The 24,898-nt window shown below is 59.7% G+C and overlaps 2 protein-coding genes across 4 annotated transcripts; both read left to right on the top strand.

Annotated features, from left to right (window-relative positions):
- The first annotated feature begins 7,474 nt into the window (after positions 1 to 7,474).
- On the top strand, positions 7,475 to 14,810 carry DGCR6 (DiGeorge syndrome critical region gene 6). Of its 2 annotated transcripts, none has more exons than XM_072880303.1 (5): positions 7,475 to 7,623; positions 7,696 to 7,856; positions 8,267 to 8,367; positions 11,882 to 12,022; positions 13,867 to 14,810. In XM_072880303.1, exons 1-5 carry the CDS (start codon positions 7,496 to 7,498, stop codon positions 13,948 to 13,950), a joined length of 615 nt encoding a protein of 204 aa, XP_072736404.1. In that variant the 5' UTR covers positions 7,475 to 7,495; the 3' UTR covers positions 13,951 to 14,810. The 2 variants fall into 2 exon arrangements, with proteins under 2 accessions (XP_072736404.1, XP_072736403.1); XM_072880302.1 differs by having other exon boundaries at positions 13,845 to 14,810.
- Positions 14,811 to 18,527: 3,717 nt separating this feature from the next.
- Positions 18,528 to 24,898, top strand: SLC7A4 (solute carrier family 7 member 4). 2 transcript variants are annotated; one of them, XM_072879936.1, is made up of 5 exons: positions 18,528 to 18,642; positions 19,924 to 20,974; positions 21,081 to 21,757; positions 22,555 to 22,663; positions 23,183 to 24,898. In XM_072879936.1, the coding sequence occupies exons 2-5, from the start codon at positions 19,993 to 19,995 to the stop codon at positions 23,374 to 23,376; spliced, it is 1,962 nt and encodes a 653-aa protein (XP_072736037.1). In that variant the 5' UTR covers positions 18,528 to 18,642; positions 19,924 to 19,992; the 3' UTR covers positions 23,377 to 24,898. The 2 variants fall into 2 exon arrangements, with proteins under 2 accessions (XP_072736037.1, XP_072736036.1); XM_072879935.1 differs by lacking the exon at positions 18,528 to 18,642 and having other exon boundaries at positions 19,535 to 20,974.

Here is a 24,898-nt window from a genome sequence, read left to right as displayed (position 1 = left end):
ATACACACACACACACACACGTGTATATATTAAAAAATATATTTACACTCCTACACTCCAGGAGTAAATTTTTTTTATATGTATACACATACTTATTTTCATATATATACCTATATACACACACACACACACACGCACACTCTCCTATATACTCCTGGAGTATATAATATATATACTTATATAAGTATATAAGTATAGATATATGCACTTATATATTTTATATATACATACACATATATTTTTATATACATATATGCAGATATATATGTGCAGATATATATACACATTTATATACTTATATATTTGTATAAGCTCCAGGAGCTGCAGGCGAGCACGGCCAGGCCAGGCTGAGCCTGCCGCCAGCCCACAGCACCCAGGTGCCAGCCCTGCCCCAAGCAGCCACGTGGCAGTGCCACCCGGGCCGGGTCTTTGTGACGCTGAATCCGACAAGCGCTGCGCTGGCATCTCCCTGGAGGAGCTGGGGTACGGGGAGCCACAGGCGTGGGGGTCCCCCAGCACGGACCCGTTGGGGGAGCAGGGCAGGGGGGTGTCTGGCGGGGACCTCACCTCCCTGCCCCATCCCGAGCCCAGCAGCAGCTCCCGGCTCTGCGAGCGGGAGCTGGCACGTCCCTAATGCCATTTTGTCCCCGCTAACGGGCACCCAGGGCTGGGCAGAAGGCCACCGTCTCGCTCCTCTGCCCCGTCCTCTACTGCGGCACATCGCGCGGGCTGAGCTGACGGGTGGGCATCAAACCGGAGACGTGCCCTTGGCTCGTTGGGGTCTCCAGGGGACGCACCGCAGCCCCCCGACCCTCCAGCCCGAAGGACGGGGTGCACATGAATGTGCCGTTTTGGGGGGACGGTGCTGTGCCCTGAGCAGCCCAGGACGGCGCGGGGGGGCTGCAGCTGGAGCCCCGCACTCGGCAGGCACCGGGCGTGCGTGCACCACCTCCCCGGGCCGCCCGCTGAGCAAACCCACTTTGGCTCCTTTTTAAGACTCTCCCTCACCCAATGGAGTAGTGGAAGCGTTCGCATGTGATCCAGGGCACCAATTAATCCCTGGCCGTAATGAACTGCACAGAGCAAAGGGACGAAGCTCAGCAGCTGCAGCGCTTTGGGATGTAAACGCATTTCTAGCACACGGAGCCATCTCTGAGCAGATCCAAGAGCCTGAGCCTTTATTCCAGCCCCTGGAAGCTCTGTCCGGCACAATTTTGGAAAAAATCCCTATTTTTGCATTATGGAAAGCACGAGTGCACTTGAATCCAAGTGCTTCGAGCAGGAGAGGAAGAATAATTAGGCAGAAGAAAGGCAGAGACATCCGCACCGCCGCTACCTGATTTATCCCCGCGTCTGTGCTGGCCCGGCCACACGCTGTAACGTGCCCGGCCTTGTTTAGTCTGTATGGGAGCACAAATCACGGCGCAATGTCGTCGCTCTGCCAGGGTCTGGATTTCATTAGGAGCCACATGATCGGCCTCGGCTGCTGCTGGGGGCTGGCCGCGCTCCCCCCGCAGAGCTGCACAGGATGCAGGGGCGACGGGTCGGGGCGCGGGGCTGAATGGGCGCCTTGTCCGCAGGTGAGGAGCAGCAGCCGCCTCGGCGGGATGGGGTTTGGTCCCCCTGGGATGTTTGAAGACCCTGAAAATATCCTTAGGGGAAGGGAGCGGGGCCTGAAACTGTCCCCTGCTCGTGTGGGGACTGTTGGGGCACAGCAAGATGGAGCCCCTGGAGCACCCTTAGCCCAGAAGACAGGCCCCACACGTCTGAGTCACTGCTCCTTCCCCAAAAATCAGGCTGCTGAAATGGAGGGGCACAGCCGGCAAACAGGCAGCCCCAGGCCAAGGGGTGGAACGGGCTGGCTGCAGTCTGCCGCATCCCTTGCAGCCCGCTGCACCCTTTGCATCCCTTGCACCCCTTTGCATCCCTTGCATCCCTTGCACCCTTGCACCCCTTTGCATCCCTTTGCACCCCTTGCACCCCTTTGCATCCCTTTGCACCCCTCGCAGCCCGTGGCCCCTGCACACGACTCCCAGCCGAGCCCACACGCTTCTCTCCCTCACCCCGTCTCCCTCCCAGGTATGAAGCCCCATGCAGGGGCCCAAGAGCACCCACGGCAGCCGGCTGGGAGCCCCTCCAGCAGCGTGCAGGGGAAGCAGCTCCCGTCCCTCGCCCAGAGCGAGCCCAGGTTCGCCAGGCAGGGCCGCGCAGGCAGGACCATGTTGTCCACGGGGTGGTACAGACCTGTCACCCCGTGCCAAACAGACCTTGTGACAACCCCTCTGCTCTGCAGGGAGTGGAGACACGAGGAGCTCCTGGGCTGCTGAGCCACAACCGACACGAATCCGCCCCGGCTGAGCATCCGCGTCTCCTCTCGGTGAAGGATGTGCAGTCAGGATGCGCGCGTGCAGCATCTCCTCTGCGTCCCCATGGATGCTCAGCCCAGACAACCGAAGCCTGGCCATGTTTTCCAACACGTTTCCAACCATGCTTGCTCCTCCCGGCAGGTCAAACCCAGCTTTTCCAGCTCGGTAGCCCTTGCTCCGCCAGCTACGTCGGCAGCCAGTCGGGAAGGGAGCACAGAGGTTTCACCCGGCACCACTGAGAGCCAGCGACCACCTCAATCCAGATCTTATTTTAGCTGCAGCTCAGGGGTGAAATTCCCGTTCAGATATTCAGCTCCAGAGGCCAGAGTGGGGGAAACACATTTACTCCGCTGTGTTTAAATTGGAATAAATCCGGTGAGCCCGAGGCCGTGAGGCTCTGGCGGTCCCGGCCACGAGCTCTGCTTGCCCAGGGGACGAGTGTGCACGAGGCTGAGGTCAGACACAAGGTTAAAGTGGCCCAAGAAAGGAGGGGAGGAGGCTGGGGACGGGCGGCAAAGCCACCAGGGTGGGTGACCACGCGCCCAGCGCGGTATGGGGATGGGGGGCTGGTGCTGGAGCCCCTTCCCCAGGGGTGCAGGGGGCTGGAGCAGCTCTTGGAGGGTCCAAGGAAGAGCTGGAGGACACTCGGGGAAACCGCCCAAACCAAGCCGGGTGAGGAGGGCAGGATCCGGCCCCAAGGAGAGGAGCCACCCTGAGCCCCGGCCCTGCGGGGGGTTTGCTGCGCCGGGAGCGCCCTGGCACTAACCAAGCACGCTGTGGCTCGGGCAGAGCTGCTGTCACATCACCGGCTCGGCATGGCCGACCCAATCCGTAGCCGTGCCGCAGAGAGCGGAGCCACTGGTGGGATGCTTGCCAGCTCCCAGCCCAAGCCCCACATGATGCTGCCTTGTCCCCTGCCCCACGGTAAAAGCAGTAAAACCACATTCGGTGCAAAAGCCACAGTGCATCGGCCTCTTTTGGTGATGGCTGGCTGCCCGGTGAAACCACGCTCACCGAAGGCTGAGCAGCCGTGGGGGGAGCTCCCGGCTCTGGAGCGGTGGCTCAGAGCCGTGGTGACGTGGCGGCTCTCCCGTGGGGACACCGGGCTCGGGCAGCTGTCTCCTGCTGATGGGTTTGCACTCAGGTTTCTCTGGAGGATTATTCCTAATCGCAACGTGCTCCGATTGCAAAAATGAGCTGTCCTGCTCCATGCATGTGCGCACCTTGCTCCCAGTGCCATCTCTGCTCGCCTCAGGGTCCAGCAAGGCCATAAAAATGCTGTTTTCCAGCGTTTCTGAGCATGCAGACATGCCCTTTGGGGGAAGGTAACGTCCAGGCATCCCTTCCCTAAACAGGCAGCGGACACCTTTGGAAATCTCTCCATCCTGGGAGGTGTTTTTCCTGTGGGTGAGTGCAAGAAGCCTGAACCCCATGGGGAACCCTTTACTCAAGGGAGAGGACTCTGATGGGAAACAGAGTCCCTTTGGCCCTCTGGCGCACATCCCATGCCGGGGCATGGGCTCCATCCCACAATGTGTGCTTGTCCCCCTGCTTCTCACCACCCACCTCGTCACCAGCAGGTGGGTGGTCTGGGGGTTCGAGAAGAAGCAGTGGGCCAGGATCAGCCCCTGGCTCCCTGTGCCGAGGCAAGAAGCATCCCGCTGTCCCAGGGCAGAGCCCCACTGCCATGAGCACCTGAATGTGGCCTCATCCTGCCCGGCTGGGCGCATTGCTCCGTGCGCATGGGCCAGCGGCAGCTGGAGCGGGATGATGTGGTGGGACCACCTGCAGGTCCCATTGGGCTCTTCCCCAGCCCCTCTCCCCAGGCGAGCTCCATGGTGGGGGTGGCAGGGTGGGGAAGGACAGAAAGAGCTTTCTCGCTCCTTTTGTCCCTCCGAAGCTCAATCCGGGCCAGGTTAAAGCTCTTCCTGGACATCACAAGCCAACTGCGCGGCTGTTGCTGCTCTCAAGCCCCTGGGTCCAGCCACTGTGATCCCCTCCTGGGTGCTAGCAGGTCCTGGGGAGCATGGGAAGGGCCCACGCTTTCTCCTCCCATGCTGTGCCACCTGAGCTGTTTGTGGTACCACTGCCGACACTGTCACCTGGTCAGGGACTCTCCCACCCCAACTTGAGCCCACAACCCAGGAGCCTCGTGCACATCCTGACACTTCATGATGTGCTCCCTGCCTGGACCTCCTGGGGCGTATGGAGCATGGGACACCCCCGGGTCACTCATGCTCTCCAGCCCCGGTCCCCATGCGTGCCACCCGCCCACCTCTCCCACGCTCCCAGACCCAGCCTGGAGCTGCAGATTGTCCCCAACAGGAGACCCAGCTGCAGTTCAGCTCACTGAGCTTCTTCCCTTGACTCGAAGCACCGCCGTGCCCCTTGTCCTTCTGTCCCCATGGCACTCGTGCAGGTCCCAGCAGAGAGCCCTGTCCCCTGGCTCCAGCTCCATCCAGCACAGCAAGCTCGCCCTGAATCACTGCCGGCATCCCACCACATCCCAGCCCAGCATGAAGGCAGCACGAGCCCTCTGCAAACCAGGGCCAGCTACCTCGTGGCATGCACACCGACTGAGGTATCTGCACCAGGTCCCCCAAAAGCCCAGCCTTTGCAGGGCCCAGCCCGCCAGCCTGCAGAAGGCAGCACCCGGAGCTGCCGGGCTAATGAGAAGCGCATGGGACCCACATCTGGTAGCGATTGAGCGGGGAGCAGTGCTGGGAAGGGAGGAAGCGCAGATTTCCTGCAGCACAAAGGAAGGGAGAGGAATGTCCGCGGCAGAGCGGAGGCCCTGGGGTCCCCCGTCCCTCCGCCGGCTCAGCTGCGATGCCTTTGCTAGGGGAGCAAAGGCACCAGATCATGCCTTGCTCCTTTGCTGGCACTGCTGGAGCTTGTCCCTGGGAACGTGCTCCCCCCTTCCCCAGGCTGAGCCCCCTCTCCATGGCTGCCCCCCTTTCCGCTCGCAGGGGTGCACAGGCTCCCCACGGCCACTGTGCGTGGCTCTCACAGCCGTGCCAGCCCTCCAAGCCCCGTGCAGGGTCTCTACCCTCCAGTCTGGTGCTGCTCAGGGTCAAGGTCAAGACCCTGCTGCTCAAAGTTTGGGGTCAAGACATGACCCCATGCCCCATGCCCAGACACCACCGGGCTCCAACTCCCCCTTGAAACGGCCTTGGGAAGAGAGCAGAAGCCCCAGCAAGGCGGTGAAGGCGGCAAGATCAAGGCAGGGGCTGCTCCGTGCTGTGACGATGGGGATGTGACGCTTGGACGGGGCCAAGGCAGGCTGCCTGTAGGCCCTCAGCAGTGCAGGCAGCTGTGTCGGGGCAGGCAGCTTCCCTGGTCCTGTGCTGGTACCAGGTGAAGCCTTGGCCCCTCCACCCCCGAGCATCCCCGGCTGCCAAAGGGATTTCGGGTTGTATTGCTGGGGGAACACCCTGTGACAGCAAATCCCTGGGTTCAGGTGGCACCAGGGGAGGACATTTAGCAAAAGCTGCCGTCAAATCTTCACGGCGGAGGATGGCAAAGTGTCGGGGATGCTTTTATCCTGGTCTTTCGTATCACCCCAGCTGGAGCTGAGCAGCACGGCTAATAGCTTTCAGCTCAAAGACCCCGTTCTCCCCTCCCCAGCAGCTCAGCAGGCTGCAGCCAGCCAGGCTCTGCGCCACGGCTCTGCCTCCGGCGGCTCCAGCGCGGCAAAAACCTCTTGGCAGTTCCCGAGGATGGGGTTGGGGTGATTTGCCTGTTCAAAATACGGGGCAGCCATTTCACAGGGACATCGCTGCCAAGCTGGGGGAAGAGCAGGCAGGGCATGGGCAGGACAGACGGACGCAGCAGGGTTAACCACACAAGGCAGTGGTCTAAGCAGCCCAGAGGCAGAGGGATCTGCAATCAGCACACCCAAAGCCTCTCCAGGACTTGGGATTTGGGGATCCTTGGATGGAAATCCGAGGCAACCAACCGGGGGAAAAAAAAAAGGAGCAATTTATATTCAGGGAGGTTTTAGGGATGCCCCGTTTCCCCGGGGATGCTCCGTGTTCTTCTCTAACATGGATGTTTCTACTCCCCTCGAGCAGGCAGCACAGCTTTTGTAAGCTTTGAAGTCATGTTAAAACCGATACTTTTTAGGCAATTTTTAATACAGTTCAGTGGATCTTTCATTTTGCTAATTCAAGCCAGGACCCTTTTCATGCGTGCCACTGAAATGAATTTGCAGCTCGGCCTTGCACTAAACATTGATCTCATTACCTGCAGCCGAGCGCTCACGAAAAGAAACCATCGCCATCCCAGCGGTGTGTTTGAAGTCAAAACACACTTAATGAAGTCCGTGTGTTTTCAGGGATTAGAAGGGACCCGAGCAGCCGCGTGGTCTCGCCCTTCTCAGGGCTCCCCAGTGAACCCACAAACGTTGCCTTGGCTTTGCTCTGGCGCGGTGTCCGTAGGGAAGGGTCCCCAGCTCGCGGGCGGAATTGAAACCGTGAAACCAAGTACCCGGAGAGCGCAACTCCTGCGATGCCCGGGGTCTCTGCATTTTCGGCCGTGGCAAAGTCACCCCGTACGGCAACTCAAAAGCTGCCAAACGCCATCCGAAATGCTTTTGGCACGCGTCACTTCAAACATTTTTAACGGCCTTCAGGCCCGAGCAGCGGGACACCCTGCGGTGCTCTCCCGCGGCATGACGGGCTGCAGAGAAGCCTGCAGGGCGGCTCCGCCGCCGGCGCCCGTGCTGCGCAGCGGTGCCTCAGCGGCCCGAGGCGCTCGGAGAGCTCCGCTGCGCGCACGCACGCGGGGCCCGGGGGAAGGCGGGAGCGACGGCGGCGGGCGCGGCCCCGCTGCCGCCCCTGCGGGCGCGGCTCGGACGGCGGGCGCTGGGACCGCGCGCCGGGCGGGCGCGGGGCGGGGGCGGGGCGAGGGGAGGCGGGGCGGGGCGAGGGAGGCGGGGCGGGGCGAGGGGAGGCGGGGCGGGGCGAGGGGAGGCGGGGCGGGGCGAGTGGGACTGGGCGGGGCGAGGGGAGGCGGGGCGGTCGCGCCGTTCGGCGGGGCGGTCGCGCCGTTCGGCGGAGCGGGGCGGGGACGCGCACGCGCATGCGCACGGCGCGGCGGGGGGCGACGGCGCGGCGCGGGGCGGCGAGATGGAGCGGTTCGGCGGCGGGGCGGGGGGGTACGAGGCGGCGGCGGCGGAGCAGCAGCTGTCCCGGCAGCAGGAGCGGCACTACCGGCTGCTGTCGGAGCTGCAGGCGCTGGTGAAGGCGCTGCCCAGGTGAGCGGAGGGCGGCGGGGGGAGGCCGCGGCGGCGGCGGGGCCGGCGCTGACCCGGTGCCGGTGCCGGCAGCTCCTGCCAGCAGCGCCTCTCCTACACGACGCTGAGCGACCTGGCGCTGGCGCTGCTGGACGGGACCGTCTTCGAGATCGTGCAGGGCCTGCTGGAGATCCAGCACCTCACCGAGAAGAACCTCTACAGCCAGCGCCTGCAGCTGCACAGCGAGCACCGCGGTCCGCCAGCCGGGGGCCCGGCCCGGAGCACGGCGGGGAGGCGGGGCGGGCACTGGGGGGCACCGGGGCGGGGGAGCAGGAGGCGGGGACGCTGCAGGGAGGCGGGGGGCACCGGGTGAGGGCAGGCACGGGGGGCACGGAGGGGGCAGGCCCGGGGCAGCGGGTGGCGGTCCCGGGGCGCTGGGGGAGCAGCTCGGGCGGCGGGCGGGGGCGGCAGGCGGTGGGGACCCTGCGGAGGGGAGGCAGGGCCGGGGCATCCGGGAGGCGGGGGGTGACGGGGGGGGGGCAAGCTGTGGGGGCGTGGGGGGGGGCAGCGCGGGGCTGGCGGTGTGGGGACACTGCGGGGCCGCCGGTGGCGGGCGGGGGCCGTGCGGCGGCGCGCCCTGACCCGCAGCCCGTCCCCGCGGCAGGGCTGAAGCAGGAGCTCTTCCACCGGCACAAGGAGGCCCAGCAGTGCTGCAGGCCCCACAACCTGCCGCTCCTCCGCGCCGCCCAGCAGCGGGAGATGGAGGTAAGGGGCGGCCGGGCCGGGCACAGCCCTCCCCTGGCACGGGGGCTGCGTCCCTTCCCCGGGGGGCTCACGGCCCCTTTGCTGCAGGACCCCTTCTGCATCGCAGCAGCGTCACGGCGTCTGCAGAGGGTTTAACTGGTCGTCTGTCCGTCCGTCCCCGCGGCCTTGGGAGCCGCCAGCCATCCTGTCTGGTCTTGCTAGCACAGCCCGAGGCTCCCCACCCCGACTTGGGCGTCCCCTCCTCTTGCTTTGCCCCTTGCGCCCCCAAGAGTGGGGGGCCCGGGCTCTTGCCGTCTAGGATGGCTGCGGTCCAGGCGTGATCTGGGAATCGTGGAAGTTCGGAAGCCCGCTCCAAAAGAGCGATGCTCCCCACAATGCTTTAACAAGTCTTTGCTTTAAGACGGGCTGCAGCCTGTATACGCAGAGAGAGCAAGCTGATAGAAAGCACAGAGAAGGTATGTGACATCTGCCATTACGTTGTAGCAAGTAGAAAGCAGAGAATACTCAAAAAATCCCGTTTTACTCAGTAGCACTGATAAGGAGGAACTGCCTTGAGGAACATAAGCGTAGAAGTAGTTTCTTCGAGCATCCCAAGGCATTTGGAGAAGGGCCCTTCAGCACAAGCGGCCTGTTCAGTCCCAAAGGACTTATTTGTGTATTAGTGATAAGGTAGGGGCAGTTTTATAAGGTAAAGGAAACTGCAAGTGTCTAGTTTATCTTCATCGATGGAGTTTAATGTGGAGGGGAAGTTACTTTACTCCGTGGAAGGCAAACGGATAACTGTTTAAATACCGGCTCCTTCCTGACCTTTGCCCATGACAAGCCCCGTGTCAGCACGCGCTGTTGGTTCTTTTGTTCTGGTGTTTCCGCATCCCTCGTTTCCTATCGAGGTGACTAAAGCCAGGCTGGACCTCTTATAGCTGTCCCTGTTCCTTCTGTCTCTAAGTGACTTACACTTGCAGCAAGTAATAAGCTACACTGCCTGTTCTAAAGCATTTCCGATGTTGTCTTTGCTCATTAAGCAGACCATATATTGCGTCATTTCTCCTTGTCTTACATGACGTGCAACTTCTTCCTACTTCCTTCCCCCTGCCTTTCTCTTCTGTTTTATTCTGCCAGGTGTTATTAGAGTTACTTCTTCCTTTTTTTATGCTCTGATGTTTCTGCTGTAGAGCATTTCAGGAACAGATCGATCATCGCAGTAACAATTGGTACGTGTCTAATCAGAGCTGCCCTCTGTGGTCAAAGGTTTGGAAGACCAGCTCCCATGAGGTAGCTTGGGATTGGGCTCCCAGGAGGGGTAACACAGGCTGTAGTTTTTAGATGTCTGGCTTCCTGGTGGAACCCATAGCATTTAAAAAAGCTTTGCCCATCATACAGGGTCGCCAGCCACCAGGGCTGAAGCAAAAGCTTGTGTTTATGCCTTATTTTTCTCCAAGCTTTTGGCACTTTTCTGTAGCCCAGAATCAGGTGCCAACCCTAAACAGTATGTAGGCACTTAAATCTGTTTTTTTCAAACAGAAGGAAAGTCACTCCTCCAGCACAGTAAGTGGAAGAGACGATGGTGTGGTGCCTCCTCCTTCCCCCAAGGCCGCTGGGAGGAAGGAAAGTCTTTGGGGAAAGAGGGATTTGAATCCTTCATATCTTCCCTAAAGAGTGTGAACCTCTGGACTGAAGAACGCATAAGGACAGAGCTTCCTTAGGTTCATTAGCATCCCATAGTGAAGGAGGCAATTAGCCCCTCTACCTCGCCTTTTATTGAGGCTTAAGTTGTCTTGAATTTCTTCACATTTATTCTAATAAGGTCCTGCACCAAGTGTTTTCTGTGCAGCAGCTGATGTATGGTAATCTTTTGGTGGATCACAGTCCTGTGTCCTCCTTAATAGCGTGTAGTTCTGCAAAGCTTTCCCAAACCTATGGACATAATTAAAAACGTAAGATGCTAACTGACTGCCATACATCCAAGAAAGGGTGCAGCAGGTAGCTGCTGCTCTGTATAAGTAAGAATTGCTCTTCGTTTAGGTCAGGCCTTCTGCAGACAGCCACTGATAATGTCCGTGCTGGAGACAAACCTTGGCTCTTTTCCGGACTGTTCAGGACCGAGACCTCTGTCATTCAAATTCTGGATTTGCCCCAGGACTTGTAGCAGCGCACAGGCTTTTGGCTCCCCTCTGGGATGGATCCGCCCAGGTCTCCTAAACCACCAGCCACTGGTGTAGGAAATCCCAGACTTTGTGACTTCTCCCTTTCTGTGCAAGGAGGATAACTTACCCCCGTGAATATTCCCAGCTGAACGCCTGCCTCTGTTTACTGTGTTACAAAGGAGCAGCGTTGCACGAGTAAAGTGTTGAAACTTGTGCCATTTATTTCTTGCAAGAGAAGGAGACTTCCTTTGTATTTAGATGGGATTTGATGCTTCCTGACTTTCCCTGTGGCTTGTGAAAGAAGTGAGTTGCTCAGTGCAGCCCGGTAAGGTTGCCTTGCCTCGCCTCCGCCCACACGTGGCTTGGTACCTGGGCTGGGCTCTCCTCGTCCCCTGCAATCCTGCCCTCTTCTCCACTCTCCAGCAGAGTTTCTCGTAGGTTGAGGTTTCCTCCAGAACTGACTAGCAGTGCCCCTTTCTGCAGCTCGCAGAGCATGCCCGCCACTCCTGATTTCCAGCATGCTTTTGTCGTAGCGCATGGTCGCTCTGTTCCATTTCTTCTTCAGAGGCAATGCAGAGGTTTCTCTGCTGAGGTTTAGGCAGACGTTGGCAAGGCAGAAGGGGCTGTGTTCTCCCGGTTGGGGCTATTTTGCAAAGTCCTTGCTTGATAATGTTCTCAATCTGCCAAAAATAGAGCCCCAGCACGCTGTTGTCCCAAGCGAGACTTCAGCTTGCTGTTGTCAATACAAAATAAACTGGCTTTCCAGTTGAAAAGTTAGGTTTTTGAGGAGTTCAGCTCCTTTAGTGAATAAATGGGGTCAGGGTGTGATTTACAGCTCCTGCTCTGTGCGTTAGTGTCCAGGGAACATGGAGGCTCAGGGAGGCATCCAAGCTGGCACCTTGGTGAGCTTCAGTGGCCTATGTTACTCTTCCAAGCCTTTCTTCAGCCTCGCCAGTCCTGTGAGGAGTATGCGACTCTTGGACTGCTGACTTCTTTTGAGCCCGTGCTGATGGAGTGCTCGGCCCCAGCCTGCTGCTGAGACGTTGGCTCATCAGGAAAAGTCGTTCAGATACCGATCTGTTGCTCGTGGTCTTTCCTGGCCTCCAAACGCACAGAAAGCAGGCTGCTCCCAGTGACTTCCCTGCATTTTCTTGAGTGGTAGCTTTGCTATAAGACATGGCAAGTGGAGGAGGTGAGGTCTGGGGCTGTCCTTGCTGCCCTCTGCTGTCCTTGGGACTCATCAGAGCAGGATCTAGACGCTCTTCAGGATCTAGTCGCTCTTTGGTTTCAGTAAAAGACCTAGAGATGACAAAAAGATAGGAGGAAGGCAAATATTCCACTTTTTTTCTGTCGACTGTTATCTTTTTCAGGCTGTGGAGCAACGAATTCGAGAGGAACAGCGAATGATGGATGAGAAGATAGTCTTGGAACTGGACCAAAAAGTGATAGACCAACAGAGCACTCTGGAGAAGGCTGGGGTGTCTGGCTTCTACATCACCACCAATCCACAGGTTGGTGTTTAGGCAGGGAGTGTGAGATCTGACAGTACTCTTGTGTTAATATCTTTATTTTTAACAAAAATCTTGCTCTTAATGAATTCTGAATCACTGAGTCAGAAAGAATGATCCGTCCTTTGCCTCATCAGCTGATGGGCAATGTGCCCTGGGCGGACCTAGTACCAGGTTCGTAACGAAGGAGCAGAAACCCATTAGACAGGACAACACCCCCAGCTTTCTGCAGTATTTTTCCCAGTGTGGAGGGAAGAAACGCCGTGCCAACAGCCTGCAGTCCTGTGACTCTTGAACGGGTCTGAATAATACTAAAATAAGTGGCTGCGTAGGTTTATCACTTTTGTACCTAGCTTAGCTGTACAAATTGCCTTCAAGGAGTCTTTTTATTAGGCATCCTGTTAATTCTTGCATGTGACTTGCTGGAGATGATGATCTCAGACTGTGATTAGAAAATTGTTCTGTTTCCCCAGTGCATCTGCTCTTAAAACTTGTGAGCAATCGCCTGGGTTTTTCTCTGTTGTCTTAACGCCACCACAGGAATGAAAAAATAAAACTTCCAAAGTCTCATTGTAATGCCACGGAAGTTTGCAGGGAATGCAGAAACAGGCTGTTCTTAACTCTGTTTTTTCAGCTGATTAAATTTCACTTTGATAAAGACCTACTAGTGAGAAAAGACGGCTTCAACGAAGTTAGTTAAACAGGCATTTTCTAAAACCCACACGATTCTTGGTTGTGTAACCTTGAACAAGCCTCTTATTTTTCCTGTGCTGCTATTCCTCGTCCGTATAATGAAAGCAGCTCTTTCTCTCCCCTCCTGCCCCTGCCTTTTGTGTTATTTTTGTAAGTAATGAGTCTTAACAGGGTTCCTGTTTGCTGGGTTTTGTTTACGTTTGCCTTTACGATAGCTGGCAAACCAGAGCCAGACCTTGGCTTGTACCTGTGGGTGCCACCATCGTATAAGAAATCACTGCTGGATTCTGTTCTCCGTGCGTTTCCCGTCAGCTGATGCGTTTCCTCCCAGTCTGTTGTATAAAATGCCTGCTTATGCAGGTGATATATTTTTACAAAAATAGGTTTTTATTTCCATAACGTAACGTCTGCAAGCCTGAGTCACAGAACAGGGTTCACTGAATTAGCTACTCCAACGTGTAGTCTCTGCGCTAAATGGCTTGTGAGCTACGTGTGAGTAAAGAACAAGCAGATGGTGAGGAAACCATAGGCTGATGTTGGTGACTGCGGGAGACGGTGGTGTCCACTTGATTACGGTCATGGAAAAGGGAGTTTTTGAGGGGGAATGAAATACCTAGAGGGAATTTATTGCACGTGGCTTAGATTCCACTTAGAGAGTACCCAAAGCGATCCCTCCTGCTTCCTGCCCTTCTGTGCTGGAAAAGGATCCGGGCTGCTGAAGGACGAGGGGAGGGAGCTGTGCCCACCCGGAGAGCCTCCTCCGGTGCGTGGCCGTGCCTGTGCAAGGGGACGCTGCTGCCCTGCTCTGGAGGCTGCTCCGGGAGGGGAGACCTGCAGAACTGGCTGGCCCTCACTGCATTTATCACTAAATCACCGTCATGAAGAAAGAACCTTTCAGAATCCTTAATGAACCGTAAAGCCCTGGGATTCCCAAGACAGCTGCAGTTTGCAGCAGATCTCTTAGGATATTACTGCCCTGTATTTTATAGAAATGCTTAAACAAGATGAAGGCTTTGTTCTGTATTTGCATGGTTTTTTTCGTTCCCTGAAGATTAGTAGCTCTTGAGTGGGTGGTACAAACCAGTCCTTTCTGCGTCCTGCAGCCGGGAACGGGATCATCTTATTCTTGCAGAAACGTCTCTCTTCCTTTGCAGGAGCTGACTTTACAGATGAATTTACTGGAGCTGATTCGGAAGTTACAACAGAAGGAATCCGAGTCCGAGAAGGCTTTTTCCTGAACGAGCAAATCTGATGTTTACTTTCCAGAGTTTTCTTCTGACTTCCCTCTAAAGAATAGATTGTTAATGCATTTGCTTTATATTGTGTCAGGAAGAGGCTACTGGCTGTAGAAGAAATAGCTGAGGCCCTTAAATAACCTTAGAGCTGGGGCAAGCAGACCCCCGGAGCAGGGCAGTGGTTGGGGAGCATCAGGCTGCCTCTCCGGTCCTCAGAGCAAGATGCGTGCTGCACGTCTCGCGCAGACGAGAGACGACGGAGGGTGTTGATCTGCCACATACAGCCTGCAGCGTCGGTGAGGCCGTTTACTAAGCCAAGGGAGACTGCCGAGGCAGCAAACGCAGCCCAGCAGTGTACGGGTGACCCCTGTGTTTAGGTGGATCAAGCTGAACGGGTGAGCAATGTGATCACCAAATTGCAATCTCCTCTTCCGATTCAAGGAGGAGGAGCGAGTGTCTCTGGTAGGGAGTGGGAGAGGCGAGTAGTTGCCATACCGGACAGGGAAGCAAAGTGGACTCGCCATCCGGTGCTGCCTCGCCGTGGCAGATGGTTGGCAGCTGGGGAAGAAAAGTCCAAGGTTTATCTACAAGAAGATGCTTCTGTGTGCGTCGAGGCAGAAACAGCCTCTTAAACAGGCAGACCCTTCCCAGACGAGACTCTAGGCAGATATCAGCATTGGCTTTATTAAAGGGGGATTTCAGGCCTCTGGCCAGCGTGACTGGACTGTGACGTTCGCAGTGTTCCCGCCCGACTTGGATAGCAGAGAACGCTTGAGAGCTTTTGCTTTGTTACTTTAAACCAGTTTTGAAATGGAGAGAAATAAAATATTCTGTCCTGCCTTCTGGGGCTACAGCTTTCTAAATGTCAATGATTGCGATTATGTTTGTCCCATCCCTGCTTGATGAGCGTGGGGTTTGGGGTGTGCTAGACTAAAGTTGGGGGGAACCTTGAGTGTTTCTGAGACCTTTCAGGGCTGAGCTGATGACCCTGAGAGCCTGAGTCGCATCGCCGGGACTCAGTGCACAGAAGGAGTCGGGGCAGTTACTGAAAACTTGGTAAAAGAACGCTTCGAGCGTGTAAGAAATGTGTTGGTGCCATGCAGTGTGGGTTGCCCGTGGGAAGCAGGATGGTGCGAGGGAGTCTGGAAGCAGTTCTGTTCTTCACGGATGAAGTTCAAGTCGGAGAAGCTGTTGGGGGTGGCTCAAAGACTTGGGCCATCGTGTGTTGAAGGGCTTTGATTACACCCGGGTCACTGCTGAAGGGTCTTCTGGCATTCCCAGAGCAAGGCTTGTATTTGGGAGACATCTCCTTCGCGTTACTGTTTGCTCTTGCCTGCATCCTCTGCTATTCCTGCAGCATGTCTTCTCACAGCGGAAGGCGGTGTGAGAAGATTCCGTATGCTGTTAATTCCTGAGGCTGGGAAGTGGGTCGGTGCCCCTTGCCCAAGGCACTGTGAGGCCTGGTGTTCAGTGAAAGCAGATCACTGAAGCTAGAGCGAGTTGGAGAACCAGCTAAAGTAAGGAAAGCTGCAAAGGTGTTAGAAGAGCTTGTGGGTGGCCTTTTGGTAGGGAGAGGTGGTGGTGGAGGAGTTGCCCACTACTGTAGACAAACACAATGAAGATCAGCAGCTACAAGGACCAACGAGGCCTTTGGAAGTTCAGGGCTGAGACCCCCTCCCACTTGCATCGCGGGTGAGTGTTTCCTCCCCATGGGAACGTGCTGCTGTGGTTCAGCAGCTGGAGACAAGAGGTACTGCTCTTGTGGGGTCTCCACCTCCTGGACGAACATCCCCAGGTGGAAAGTGGGCTGATGTGGGACCTGCACCATTGCAGGACCCCCACGAACCGCCTTGAACTGCATTGCCACTTGACCCTCAGCTGGGAGCCCGGCCTGCTGAAATGGCAAGGAGCAGAGTGAGCGATGGTCTCCTGGGGAGACACCTTCATCCTGCCTGTGAGGACACGTACAGACAGAGTAGTCTCTGGTCCTGACCGGGTGAAGCAGGCATCTGTGTTCCTCTGTGTGCAGCCAGAGCTGTTAGCAAGGAAGTTGCTTCCCGAGGTGAGGATGAGGAAGGCAGGGATGAATGATGGGTCCTGTTGCAGGAAAGGAGACTGACTGCCTGGGTGCTGGGGAGTAGCGCTGCCTCCCAGAAGGACCCCCCCTTCTTTGACACGGGCACTCTTGCATTGCTGGAGCAGCGGCAGAGCCAAGGGTGTGGCTGGAGAAGCGCGGGGGCAGCTAACGTGGCAGGTTGGGATTGCTGCCGGTGGGCTCGGCCCCGCTTTGCTGCCCTGGGCCACGAAGCGTGGAGCCCACCTTGGTTCAGAGCTCCCCACAAGCCGGGAGAGCTGGTGGCGGTGATCGCGGCAGGCTGCTCCGGCACTGCCATGACAACGGCAGCTCTTGGGCTTCCCGCTCCCACCATCTGGTTGCGGACGGCTCTGCCAGGCAGCTGATCCAAGCTGAAATTTTCCATGCCTGCAGTCAGGCTGTGTTTCAGAAAGGCTTTCCGTGCGAGGTGGCGAGCGGCGGGGCGGTCAGATGTGGTTAATTGGTGGAAGGGGTTATCGTAAGGGAATAAAGCGCCTGGGATAGCTCCTGATGAGGGATTATTCGGTCAGCACGATTTCAGCGGAGGAAAACTTGCTCAGCACCCCCCCCCGAAGCACTGCGGGGTGGTACGACGCTGAGGATACACAGGTATTTTTCCAAGCAAGTGCCTTTGTGTCACTAGAGGGTGACGCCTTCCTAGGGGCTGTACCTGTGCCACTGCGGTTGTTTATTGCCGGTGACGGCTGGGCTGGGGTCAGACCTGGTGAGAGTGATCCACAGGAGCTGGAAGTGCTGCAAAGGATTACTGCATTTCGCCTGTCTCAGCCCCTTGGTTCAACCGCCTGCGCAGCCCCCGAGCTCTCGACCAGTGCCCCAGGAACATGCGGTTGGGGACCCCTTTGGTGGCAGCTCAGGTGGCTTCAGCCACCCACAGAGCTGGACCTTAAGTTCCTGCCCAAGTCTCCTTATGTGCTAGAAGCAACGTGGAGAGGGGATGCACGAGAGGATCAAGTTCCCTGTTCCGGTGCGAGGTGACCGATGGGAGAGCTACGGCTCTGTGCCAGCCCCGGGTTCACCCATGAGCTGGAGAAAGGTGAATGATGGGTGGTAGAAGGGAACAAGTCCTGTTTCCTGCTTCCTTTTTCTGTTCTTTGGGCTGATGAGGAGGATAGCGAGGTCCCCTCCACGTAAGGAGGTCGATGCAGCGTGGATAAAGGTGAATTTATGCAGGTGGGAGCCCTTAGTGTTGCACAGTGGGCTCTGAGTTGACCATTACCACTCAGGAGTGACATCTGGGGTGATGACTGACGGGTCCATGGAAACATCAGCTTCAGTGCTCAGTAGCCATCAGAAAATCAAATGAGACATTAGGAAGGGTGCAGGGAAGAAAATGAAAAACATTTTGCTGCTGTGAAGTCACTGGCGCACCAGCACCCAAACACAGCTCCCTTCATCCCAAGAAGGGTGCAGTAGAGGTGGAACAGGCTCTGCAAAAGGCCCTGGGGACACCAGAGGTCTGGACCTCCTTCCAGCCAAGCTGGACTCCTCTATCTGAAAATGAGGTGCTCAAGAGGGGACAGGGTAGAGATAAAACTACAGATGACGTGGAGAGGGACTTCACTCTCTTCAAATACAAGAGCTGGGGTGTTACATGAAGCCTGTAAAAGGCAGGTTTAGGTGGAACAGGGGACTGCTTGGGAAACTCCTTGCCACGGGGGGCTGGGGAAGCAGAGGGTTTACGCTGGTTCAAGAGGAGGTGAGGCACTCCTGGAAAAGAAATGCCTTTTGACTTAGGGAGAGGGGTGACTCCCCTTCACCAAGCTGCAGATACTCGGAGCCAGCTGGAAGCACTATGCGCTGTTGCTCAGGTTTTGTGCTCTTGCCCAGGCACTGGCTTTCTTCGCTCCTGGGTGGCAGGACTGTGAGCTGCATGGGCCTGTTGAAGAGCTCACCTTGCACTGCTGCCCTTCCAGCCGCTCTCCCCTACACCCCTGCTTCTTCACGACAACTACCTGAGCACGGAGGAGGTCCCTGTCCTCCAGGCAGCAGCTCCAGAGCGCAGGGCGTAGAGGCAGCTTCCTCCTTGGAATAGCCAAGGAGGCGAGGAGCAGGGTCTCAGCCCCTCGCTCTACCCAGAACTGCGTCCAGCGGCCGAGATGCGGGATGACTGCTGCATCCTCCGCTGTTCCCTGTGCGGGTGGCTCAGGCTGCAGCGCCCACGCCCCGCACACACCCCACGGGGCCGCTGTCCCGCCTGCAGCGACGAGGTCGCGGGGACCCACCGCGACGGCCTCGGTGCGTTGCCAGAAACTTGTCGGCCTCCCCGTGGGGGCCCGGGGGTGCTTCCCCCGTCACCCCCACCTCTGCTCCCAGCCCCGGTGGAGACGCCCCTGGGGCCGGGGCCGCTGCCGCCGCGCTGCCCGCGCCGCATCCCCGCCCCCGGGCCTCGGAGCAGCCCGGCTGCTGCTCCCCGCGCTCCGGGGCGGCCCCGAGGGGTTCCCCGCAGCCGCCGCGCCGGGCCCCCGCCCTTCCGCCGGGCCGGGGAGGCGGAGCCGGGGCGGGAGGCGGCGGCGGCGCGGAGCAGGTGGGGCCGGGGCCGCTGGCGGAGCCGCGCGGTGCCCCCGGCCGCGCCCGCGCAGGTGAGCGGGACCCGCCGGGCCGGGGCCGGGGCCGGGGCCGGGGCCGGGGCCGTGCGCGGGGTTGCGCCCCGCGGCGCGGCGGCTCGGGGGAGCGGGGCCGGGGCCGGGGCTCCGCCCGAGGACCGGCATCGCGGTGGGGCTGAGCAGGGGCGAAACTTTCCCCTTTCCCCTCTCCCCGCCCGGGGATGAATCCGGAGGCTGAGCCCCCCACACCCGCCCCCCGGCCCGGGGGTCCCCATCCGCGACCCCCCCCCCCCCCAGCCTGGGAGGGATGCTCGCTTGCCCAGCGGGCGTCAAGCTCCGCATCCTGCCTGGCTACGGCTGTTGGGTGCGCTGGGGTCGGGCACCCCAATACTGCCAGCCCCTCCGTTGGCGGGGACTCGCATGCAGGCGGCGAGCGGGGCTGAGGGGGTCTCAGCCGCCACGGTTGGTGCCAACAGGCCTGCTGTCCCCACGGGCCAGCGTCATGCCGTCAGCTTGCGGTGGCCTTTCCCGGACCTTTTGGCCTCCGAGACAGATGGACCCAGGGAGCAGGGCTGCACTGAGCAGCACGAGCCCTCTGAGCAGGACCTGGGGTTTGGGGATGCAGGGAGATGGCATCGTATCCTGGCACAGGGAGGAGGGCGGCTGGAAGGGGAGAGCATCCCCGAAATCACAGACCGCCCCACGGAGCAGCCGTGAAGCAGCACCTGAAGGTCCCCAGAGCTGCCTCCTCCCGCTCTCCCGGCGGCAGCTGCCAGCCGGGGCTGGTCCCCGGGTGCTGGATGTGTTTCCTGGTCTGGCCGGGGACACCCACGTCCTCGCCAGAGCTGCTCTGGACTTCCTGCTGTACGCCTCCGCACCACGCCCGGGCTTTCCCTGGGGAAGCAGCGAGATGCTGGGAGTGGGGAGATGCTGCATGCCCCCTCGGTGGGCTTCCGGCACACCGGGGAGAAGCTCAGGTAGATGTTGAATAAGGTGGAGGGGAAGCAGCAAAGAAATCTTCAGTAGGGCCGGAGCAGCTAATGCAGCTCCGGTTTAAAAAGAAAAGCCTGGGGGACGCTGCCCTCGGGGTGCCGTGGTTTCCCGCCCCCCTGGCACACAAGCACAGGTCCCTGTGCAGGGTGCCTGGCTGTCCTGTGTCACCACCCTGCAGGAGGACATGCTCCAGTGCTGAGCCCCACACTGGCTGAGGAGCGAGGGACACCTTGAATGTGCCACAGTGGCTTTTCCACCCTGTCCCCACCACCCGATACCTCCCTGCAGGAGGGGATGCTCACACCTTCCTGCTCCCCCTGCCAGGTCTCCAGGCAGGGTCTCGCCGCTGTGGACCCCTCACCCTGCCGGAGGGCAGGGCCTGCTACCTCCGGGATGGCGAGATGGCTGCCTCGCTCCGCCGACCTGACCCGCTTCTGCCAGAAACTCAACCGGGTGAAGACCTTGGAGGACGACATGATGGAGACGTCCTTCAACAGATGCCTTTCCACCATCGACTTGACACTGCTGGGCATCGGAGGCATGGTGGGCTCCGGGCTGTACGTCCTCACGGGCACTGTGGCCAAGGAGATCGCCGGCCCCGCCGTCATCGTCTCCTTCATCATTGCCGGCTTTGCCTCTCTCCTGGCTGCTCTCTGCTATGCCGAGTTTGGAGCCCGGGTACCCAAGACGGGCTCTGCCTACATGTTCACCTACGTGTCCGTGGGTGAGATCTGGGCCTTCCTCATCGGCTGGAACGTGCTGCTGGAGTACATGATCGGAGGAGCCGCGGTGGCCAGGGCCTGGAGCGGCTACCTGGACTCCATCTTCAACCACAAGATAAAGAACTTCACCGAGACCCACGTGGGTGCCTGGCAGGTGCCATTCCTGGCCCACTACCCCGACTTTCTGGCGGCTGCCATCCTGCTGGTAGCCACCGCCTTTATCTCCTTCGGGGCCAAAGTGTCCTCCTGGCTCAACCACGTCTTCTCGGCTATCAGCATGGGTGTCATCCTCTTCATTCTCGTCATGGGCTTCATCCTCGCGCAGCCCAAGAACTGGAGTGCCCAGGTGGGTGGCTTTGCCCCGTACGGGCTGTCGGGCATCATGGCTGGCACAGCCACCTGCTTCTACGCCTTCGTGGGCTTTGATGTCATTGCGGCCTCCAGTGAAGAGGCCAGGAACCCGCAGAGGGCTGTCCCCAGGGCCATCGCTTTCTCCTTGGGGCTGGCCACCGGGGCCTACATCCTGGTGTCGATGGTGCTGACGCTAATGGTGCCCTGGCACACGCTGGACCCTGACTCTGCCCTGGCAGATGCGTTTTACAGGAGGGGCTACGCCTGGGCAGGGTTCCTGGTAGCTGCTGGCTCCATCTGCGGTGAGTATACGCAATGGCGGTGGGAGCTGCCCACCCCACTTGTGATGGGGGCTGGGAACCGGGGCGGTTTGGGTCTGACATGGTCCTTCTTTTGCCCACCCCTCAGCGATGAACACGGTCCTGCTGAGCAACCTCTTCTCCCTGCCGCGCATTGTCTACGCCATGGCTGAGGACGGCCTCTTCTTCCAGGTCTTCTCCCGAGTGCATCCCCGCACTCAGGTGCCCGTTGTCGGCATTGTGGTCTTTGGGCTACTCATGGCCCTGTTGGCCCTCGTCTTCGACCTGGAGGCCCTGGTGCAGTTCCTGTCCATTGGCACGCTGCTAGCCTACACCTTCGTGGCCGCTAGCATCATTGTCCTGCGCTTCCAGCAGCAGAAGGTGGATGTCCCTGCACCGGCAGCTGGCAGTCAGCCCACCCCTGAGCCCCACGAGGGTCCGTCCGCCAGCGAGCTGAAGGAGTACGAGTCCTTCTCTGACAAGCTCCAGCTGGTGGACAGGGACAAGAGCAAAGAGCACCGGGAACCGGGGCAGCTGAAGGCAGCTTTCGAGCCCTACCTGGAGTTCCTCAGCGACTTCTACCCGGGTGAGGTGGTCACGGTGGCCGTGGTGACCCTGATGGTGTCTGCCATCTGCCTCTGCTCCATCTTGGTGTTCGGCAACACCCACCTCCACCTGCCCACCTGGAGCTACTCCCTGCTGCTGGTCCTCTTCAGCCTGGGCTTCCTGCTCAGCCTCCTCCTCATCTGGGCTCACGAGCAGCAGCATGGCACGCAGACCTTCCAGGTATGCCCGGGGGCCCAGGCAGGATTAGTCCCTCTGCCGGGGTTGGTGGGGTGGGAGCAGCTGTGATGGACCCACAGGAGGCCCCGGTCAGCCTGGTCTGGTGAAAGCACCACATCTGCTGAAGGAGGAGAAAGAGGGTGCCAGCAAGCACTGGGTGTGGGGAGGTGTTGGTGCCTGCGGTGTCACTCTGCATGGTCACCAGTCCCTGGGAGGGGACATCCCCAGCAGCTTCGTGTCCATCCCACAGGATCGCTCCTGCCCGCCCTGGGCTCCTCCTCCATATCCCCACAGCCCCCTGCTCCCCTCCTGCCCATCCCAGCTCCTTCTGCCTTTGGTCTGCCCTCGAGCTATGCGGCGGAGCTCTTTTCTTCGGCCTCCAAATCACTTTAGTGCCTCTCGTGCTTCCCCCTCTCTGGTTTCCAGCCCTTCTGGGCCCTGATGTGGTGCAGCTGCGTGGACGGTCACACCAGCGGTTCCACCACCTCCCTGCCATGCCCCTGCCCCGGCTTCTCCAGTGAGGACCACGTTGGCTCCAGATTGCACTGAGGGCTTGTTTGGTCCTTGTGACAGTGCCTCTGGGCTGTTTCCAGAGCCCGTGACCACCCCGCCAGCCCAGTGTGCAGCCTGGCTCCCTAGCTGGCCATTGTTCCTTTTGTGACTGCCTTTTTCCTGGAAAAAGTCATTTTCAGAAAGCCCGGGGTGAAAGTCACTTCGTCCCCCACGTTTACCAGTGCTGGCTTTTGTCTCTGTGGTTTTAAGGATGGTCTCACCACCACCCGGCTCCATTTCTCCCGCAGATCCCCCTGGTACCCCTCTCCCCAGCGCTGAGTATCGTCCTCAATATCTATCTGATGCTGAAGCTCAGCTACATGACGTGGCTCCGCTTCGCCGTCTGGCTGCTCTTAGGTGAGTGCTCCCGCGGCGGCGTGAGCCCCGGCAGGGTGGTGGCTGCTTCGGGGGAAAGGGGAGCAAGGCTTGTCCTGGCACTGGCCGCCGGCTTCGGCCGCTCTTCTCCCCTGGTGATGGGTTTATAAAGCGCATTGTGCCCCTTTCTGCCCCCGGTTCCCCTTCGGAGATGCCAGCCAAGGTCTCCCAGCATCCCCCTGACCCTCTTTGGTTCCCGGAGTGTTACGGCTTGTTCCTGTTAAGGTTTGGGTCCTCCTTCAAGCTCTGGACCAGAACCACCCCCTGCTCCCGAGGCAGCTCCCTGGGGCTTGGGAAGTCCTTCCCAGCAAGGGGCTTCCCCTCCCTGGGGACTGGGGGTGCCCCCTTGCTCTAACACTGCAAGACCCTTTTCCACCTGCAAGCAGCTCGTTTAAGCCCCCCCGGTGCTGTGGCTTGTGCTGCTCCGCTGGGATGCCATCTCCATCCGTGCCAGGTGCCGGCCTCCGCTCGAGCCTCCGCTCTCCCTGTCCCCCGCTGCAGGCCTGCTCGTGTACTTCGGTTACGGCATCTGGCACAGCAAGGAGAACCTGCGGGAGCCCCGGCCGCAGCGCGTCAGCGCCCGCTACGTGGTGTTCCCCAGCGGCAGCCTGGAGGAGAGGGTGCAGGCAGTCCAGCCCAGCTCCCAGCCGGCCGCCGGGCTGCCGGACACCGACACCGACGACTGCAAGAGATGACACCCCGGGGGACGGGGACACCTGGCTATGGGAGCATCTGACCCACTCCCCGTGGCGAGGCCAGGGACCCCCCTTCCTCCTCCTGGTCCCTTTGACAACAGAGCCACCGGGGCTGCCCTGGGCATGTGGCTCCATCCAGGGATGATGAGGATGCTCGCCCTTCCCCACCCACTCCCGCAGAGCGTGGGGAGGGGCTGGCTCCCTCCCTCCCCATCCCCAGCACTCAGGACTGGGTCTCAGCCCCCTCGGCCCAGTGCCTGCCCTGCTCATGAGGAGCCACATCCTTGCCACCTTCCCCCGAGCGCACCCAGGCACCGTGCAGCAAATCTCCTTTCCGCTGGCCGGTCCGCGCAGCCGGGGATGCACAGGGGTGCAGAGGGTCCCCGGGGCCCGCAGCCCGGTGCTGCCCGTCCTGGGTCTCATCCTGGCTGCAGCGTGGGCTCTTGCAGAAGGAGGCAGGGGCCAAACGCGCTTCCCCGCTGGCATCCCTGCTCTCCCCATCCCCAGGGCCGCTCTCCTAAAAGGCTGGGGTTGAGGGGGCCGAGGAGCAGCGGGGGACATGAGATGGAGAAGGGACATGGCCAGAGTGAGTGGCTGGGCCGGGACTCTGGGAAAGCCAGTGCAGGCTGGCACGGCAGAAGCCCGACCGCATCTTCCCAGCCGCTGGCATCGGCTGTTTCGGGGTGGGCTGGGAGCTGTGCCTGGCTGGAAGCCCGGCTGTAAAGTCATGCCAGGGCCAGGCTCTTGTCCCAGCCCTGAGCTGGGTGTAGGCGCTCAGGACCCCAGATTTGTTACCGTGTCCCCGGAGGTCCCCGGCAGCATCCCTGGGCTGGGCTGCCTGGAGCCGGCTCCCCCCTTCCCCTGCGCCCCAGCAGCACAGCCTGCACTGCCACCTGCCCCGGCATGGGGGCTCGGCCCCCCGTCATGCCCTTCCCAGGCTCTGTGTGGCTTGGGACGGGCTTGGTGGGTGCATTTCAGTATTGCCCCCTCCCCGGTGAGCATCCCCGTGCTCTGGGGCTCACCCCTGCTGCCGTGGTGTCATGGGGGCGTCCCCAGCAGCACTGCTGTGGCCACCCCTGGCTGGTTTGCCCATGGGCAGCCTAAAGTGGAAGGGAAGGGGCTTTTAGCATGTTTTGGAAGAAATACGTGGAGGAAACAATCAGTTCAGCACGAGGTTGCCGAACTGCCAGGCCTTGCAGTGTGGACACCCTGCTCCCTGCAGCCATGCTGGACATGCAATGTCATCTGCATCCTGCGAGGAGCTGGGGACCGCGGGCAAGCTGGTCCCATTGTTTCTCGCTGGCCAGTCCCTGGGGGGGCCTAGAGGAGCCATGAGGGGGGTCTCTGTACGATGCGCCGGCTCCCTGGTGAACCCCTCTGCCTGCCAGCGCTGCTCCACATCCTGCCTCACCCTTGTGCTGCCGCTACTGCTGATGGAGCGGCGCATCCCTGCCGTGCTGTGGCCCTGCTTGGCACCTCTGTGTAGTGGCTTGTGAGCAACAGGCTGACTCGGTCACCCTCA

Source organism: Ciconia boyciana, chromosome 15 (assembly GCF_034638445.1).
Source record: "Ciconia boyciana chromosome 15, ASM3463844v1, whole genome shotgun sequence".
NCBI lineage: Eukaryota > Metazoa > Chordata > Aves > Ciconiiformes > Ciconiidae > Ciconia > Ciconia boyciana.
This window is presented reverse-complemented; position numbering and strand designations above follow the sequence as displayed.

Bases quoted from the DNA above. Each gene is read 5' to 3' on its own strand.
- DGCR6 (XM_072880302.1), top strand. From the start codon at position 7,496: ATGGAGCGGTTCGGCGGCGGGGCGGGGGGGTACGAGGCGGCGGCGGCG. The intron at 8,368-11,881 runs GTAAGGGGCGGC...TATCTTTTTCAG, and splicing joins CCCAGCAGCGGGAGATGGAG to GCTGTGGAGCAACGAATTCG. The intron at 12,023-13,844 runs GTTGGTGTTTAG...TTATTCTTGCAG, and splicing joins ACATCACCACCAATCCACAG to AAACGTCTCTCTTCCTTTGC.
- SLC7A4 (XM_072879935.1), top strand. From the start codon at position 19,834: ATGTGCCACAGTGGCTTTTCCACCCTGTCCCCACCACCCGATACCTCC. The intron at 21,758-22,554 runs GTATGCCCGGGG...TTTCTCCCGCAG, and splicing joins ATGGCACGCAGACCTTCCAG to ATCCCCCTGGTACCCCTCTC. The intron at 22,664-23,182 runs GTGAGTGCTCCC...CCCCCGCTGCAG, and splicing joins CGCCGTCTGGCTGCTCTTAG to GCCTGCTCGTGTACTTCGGT.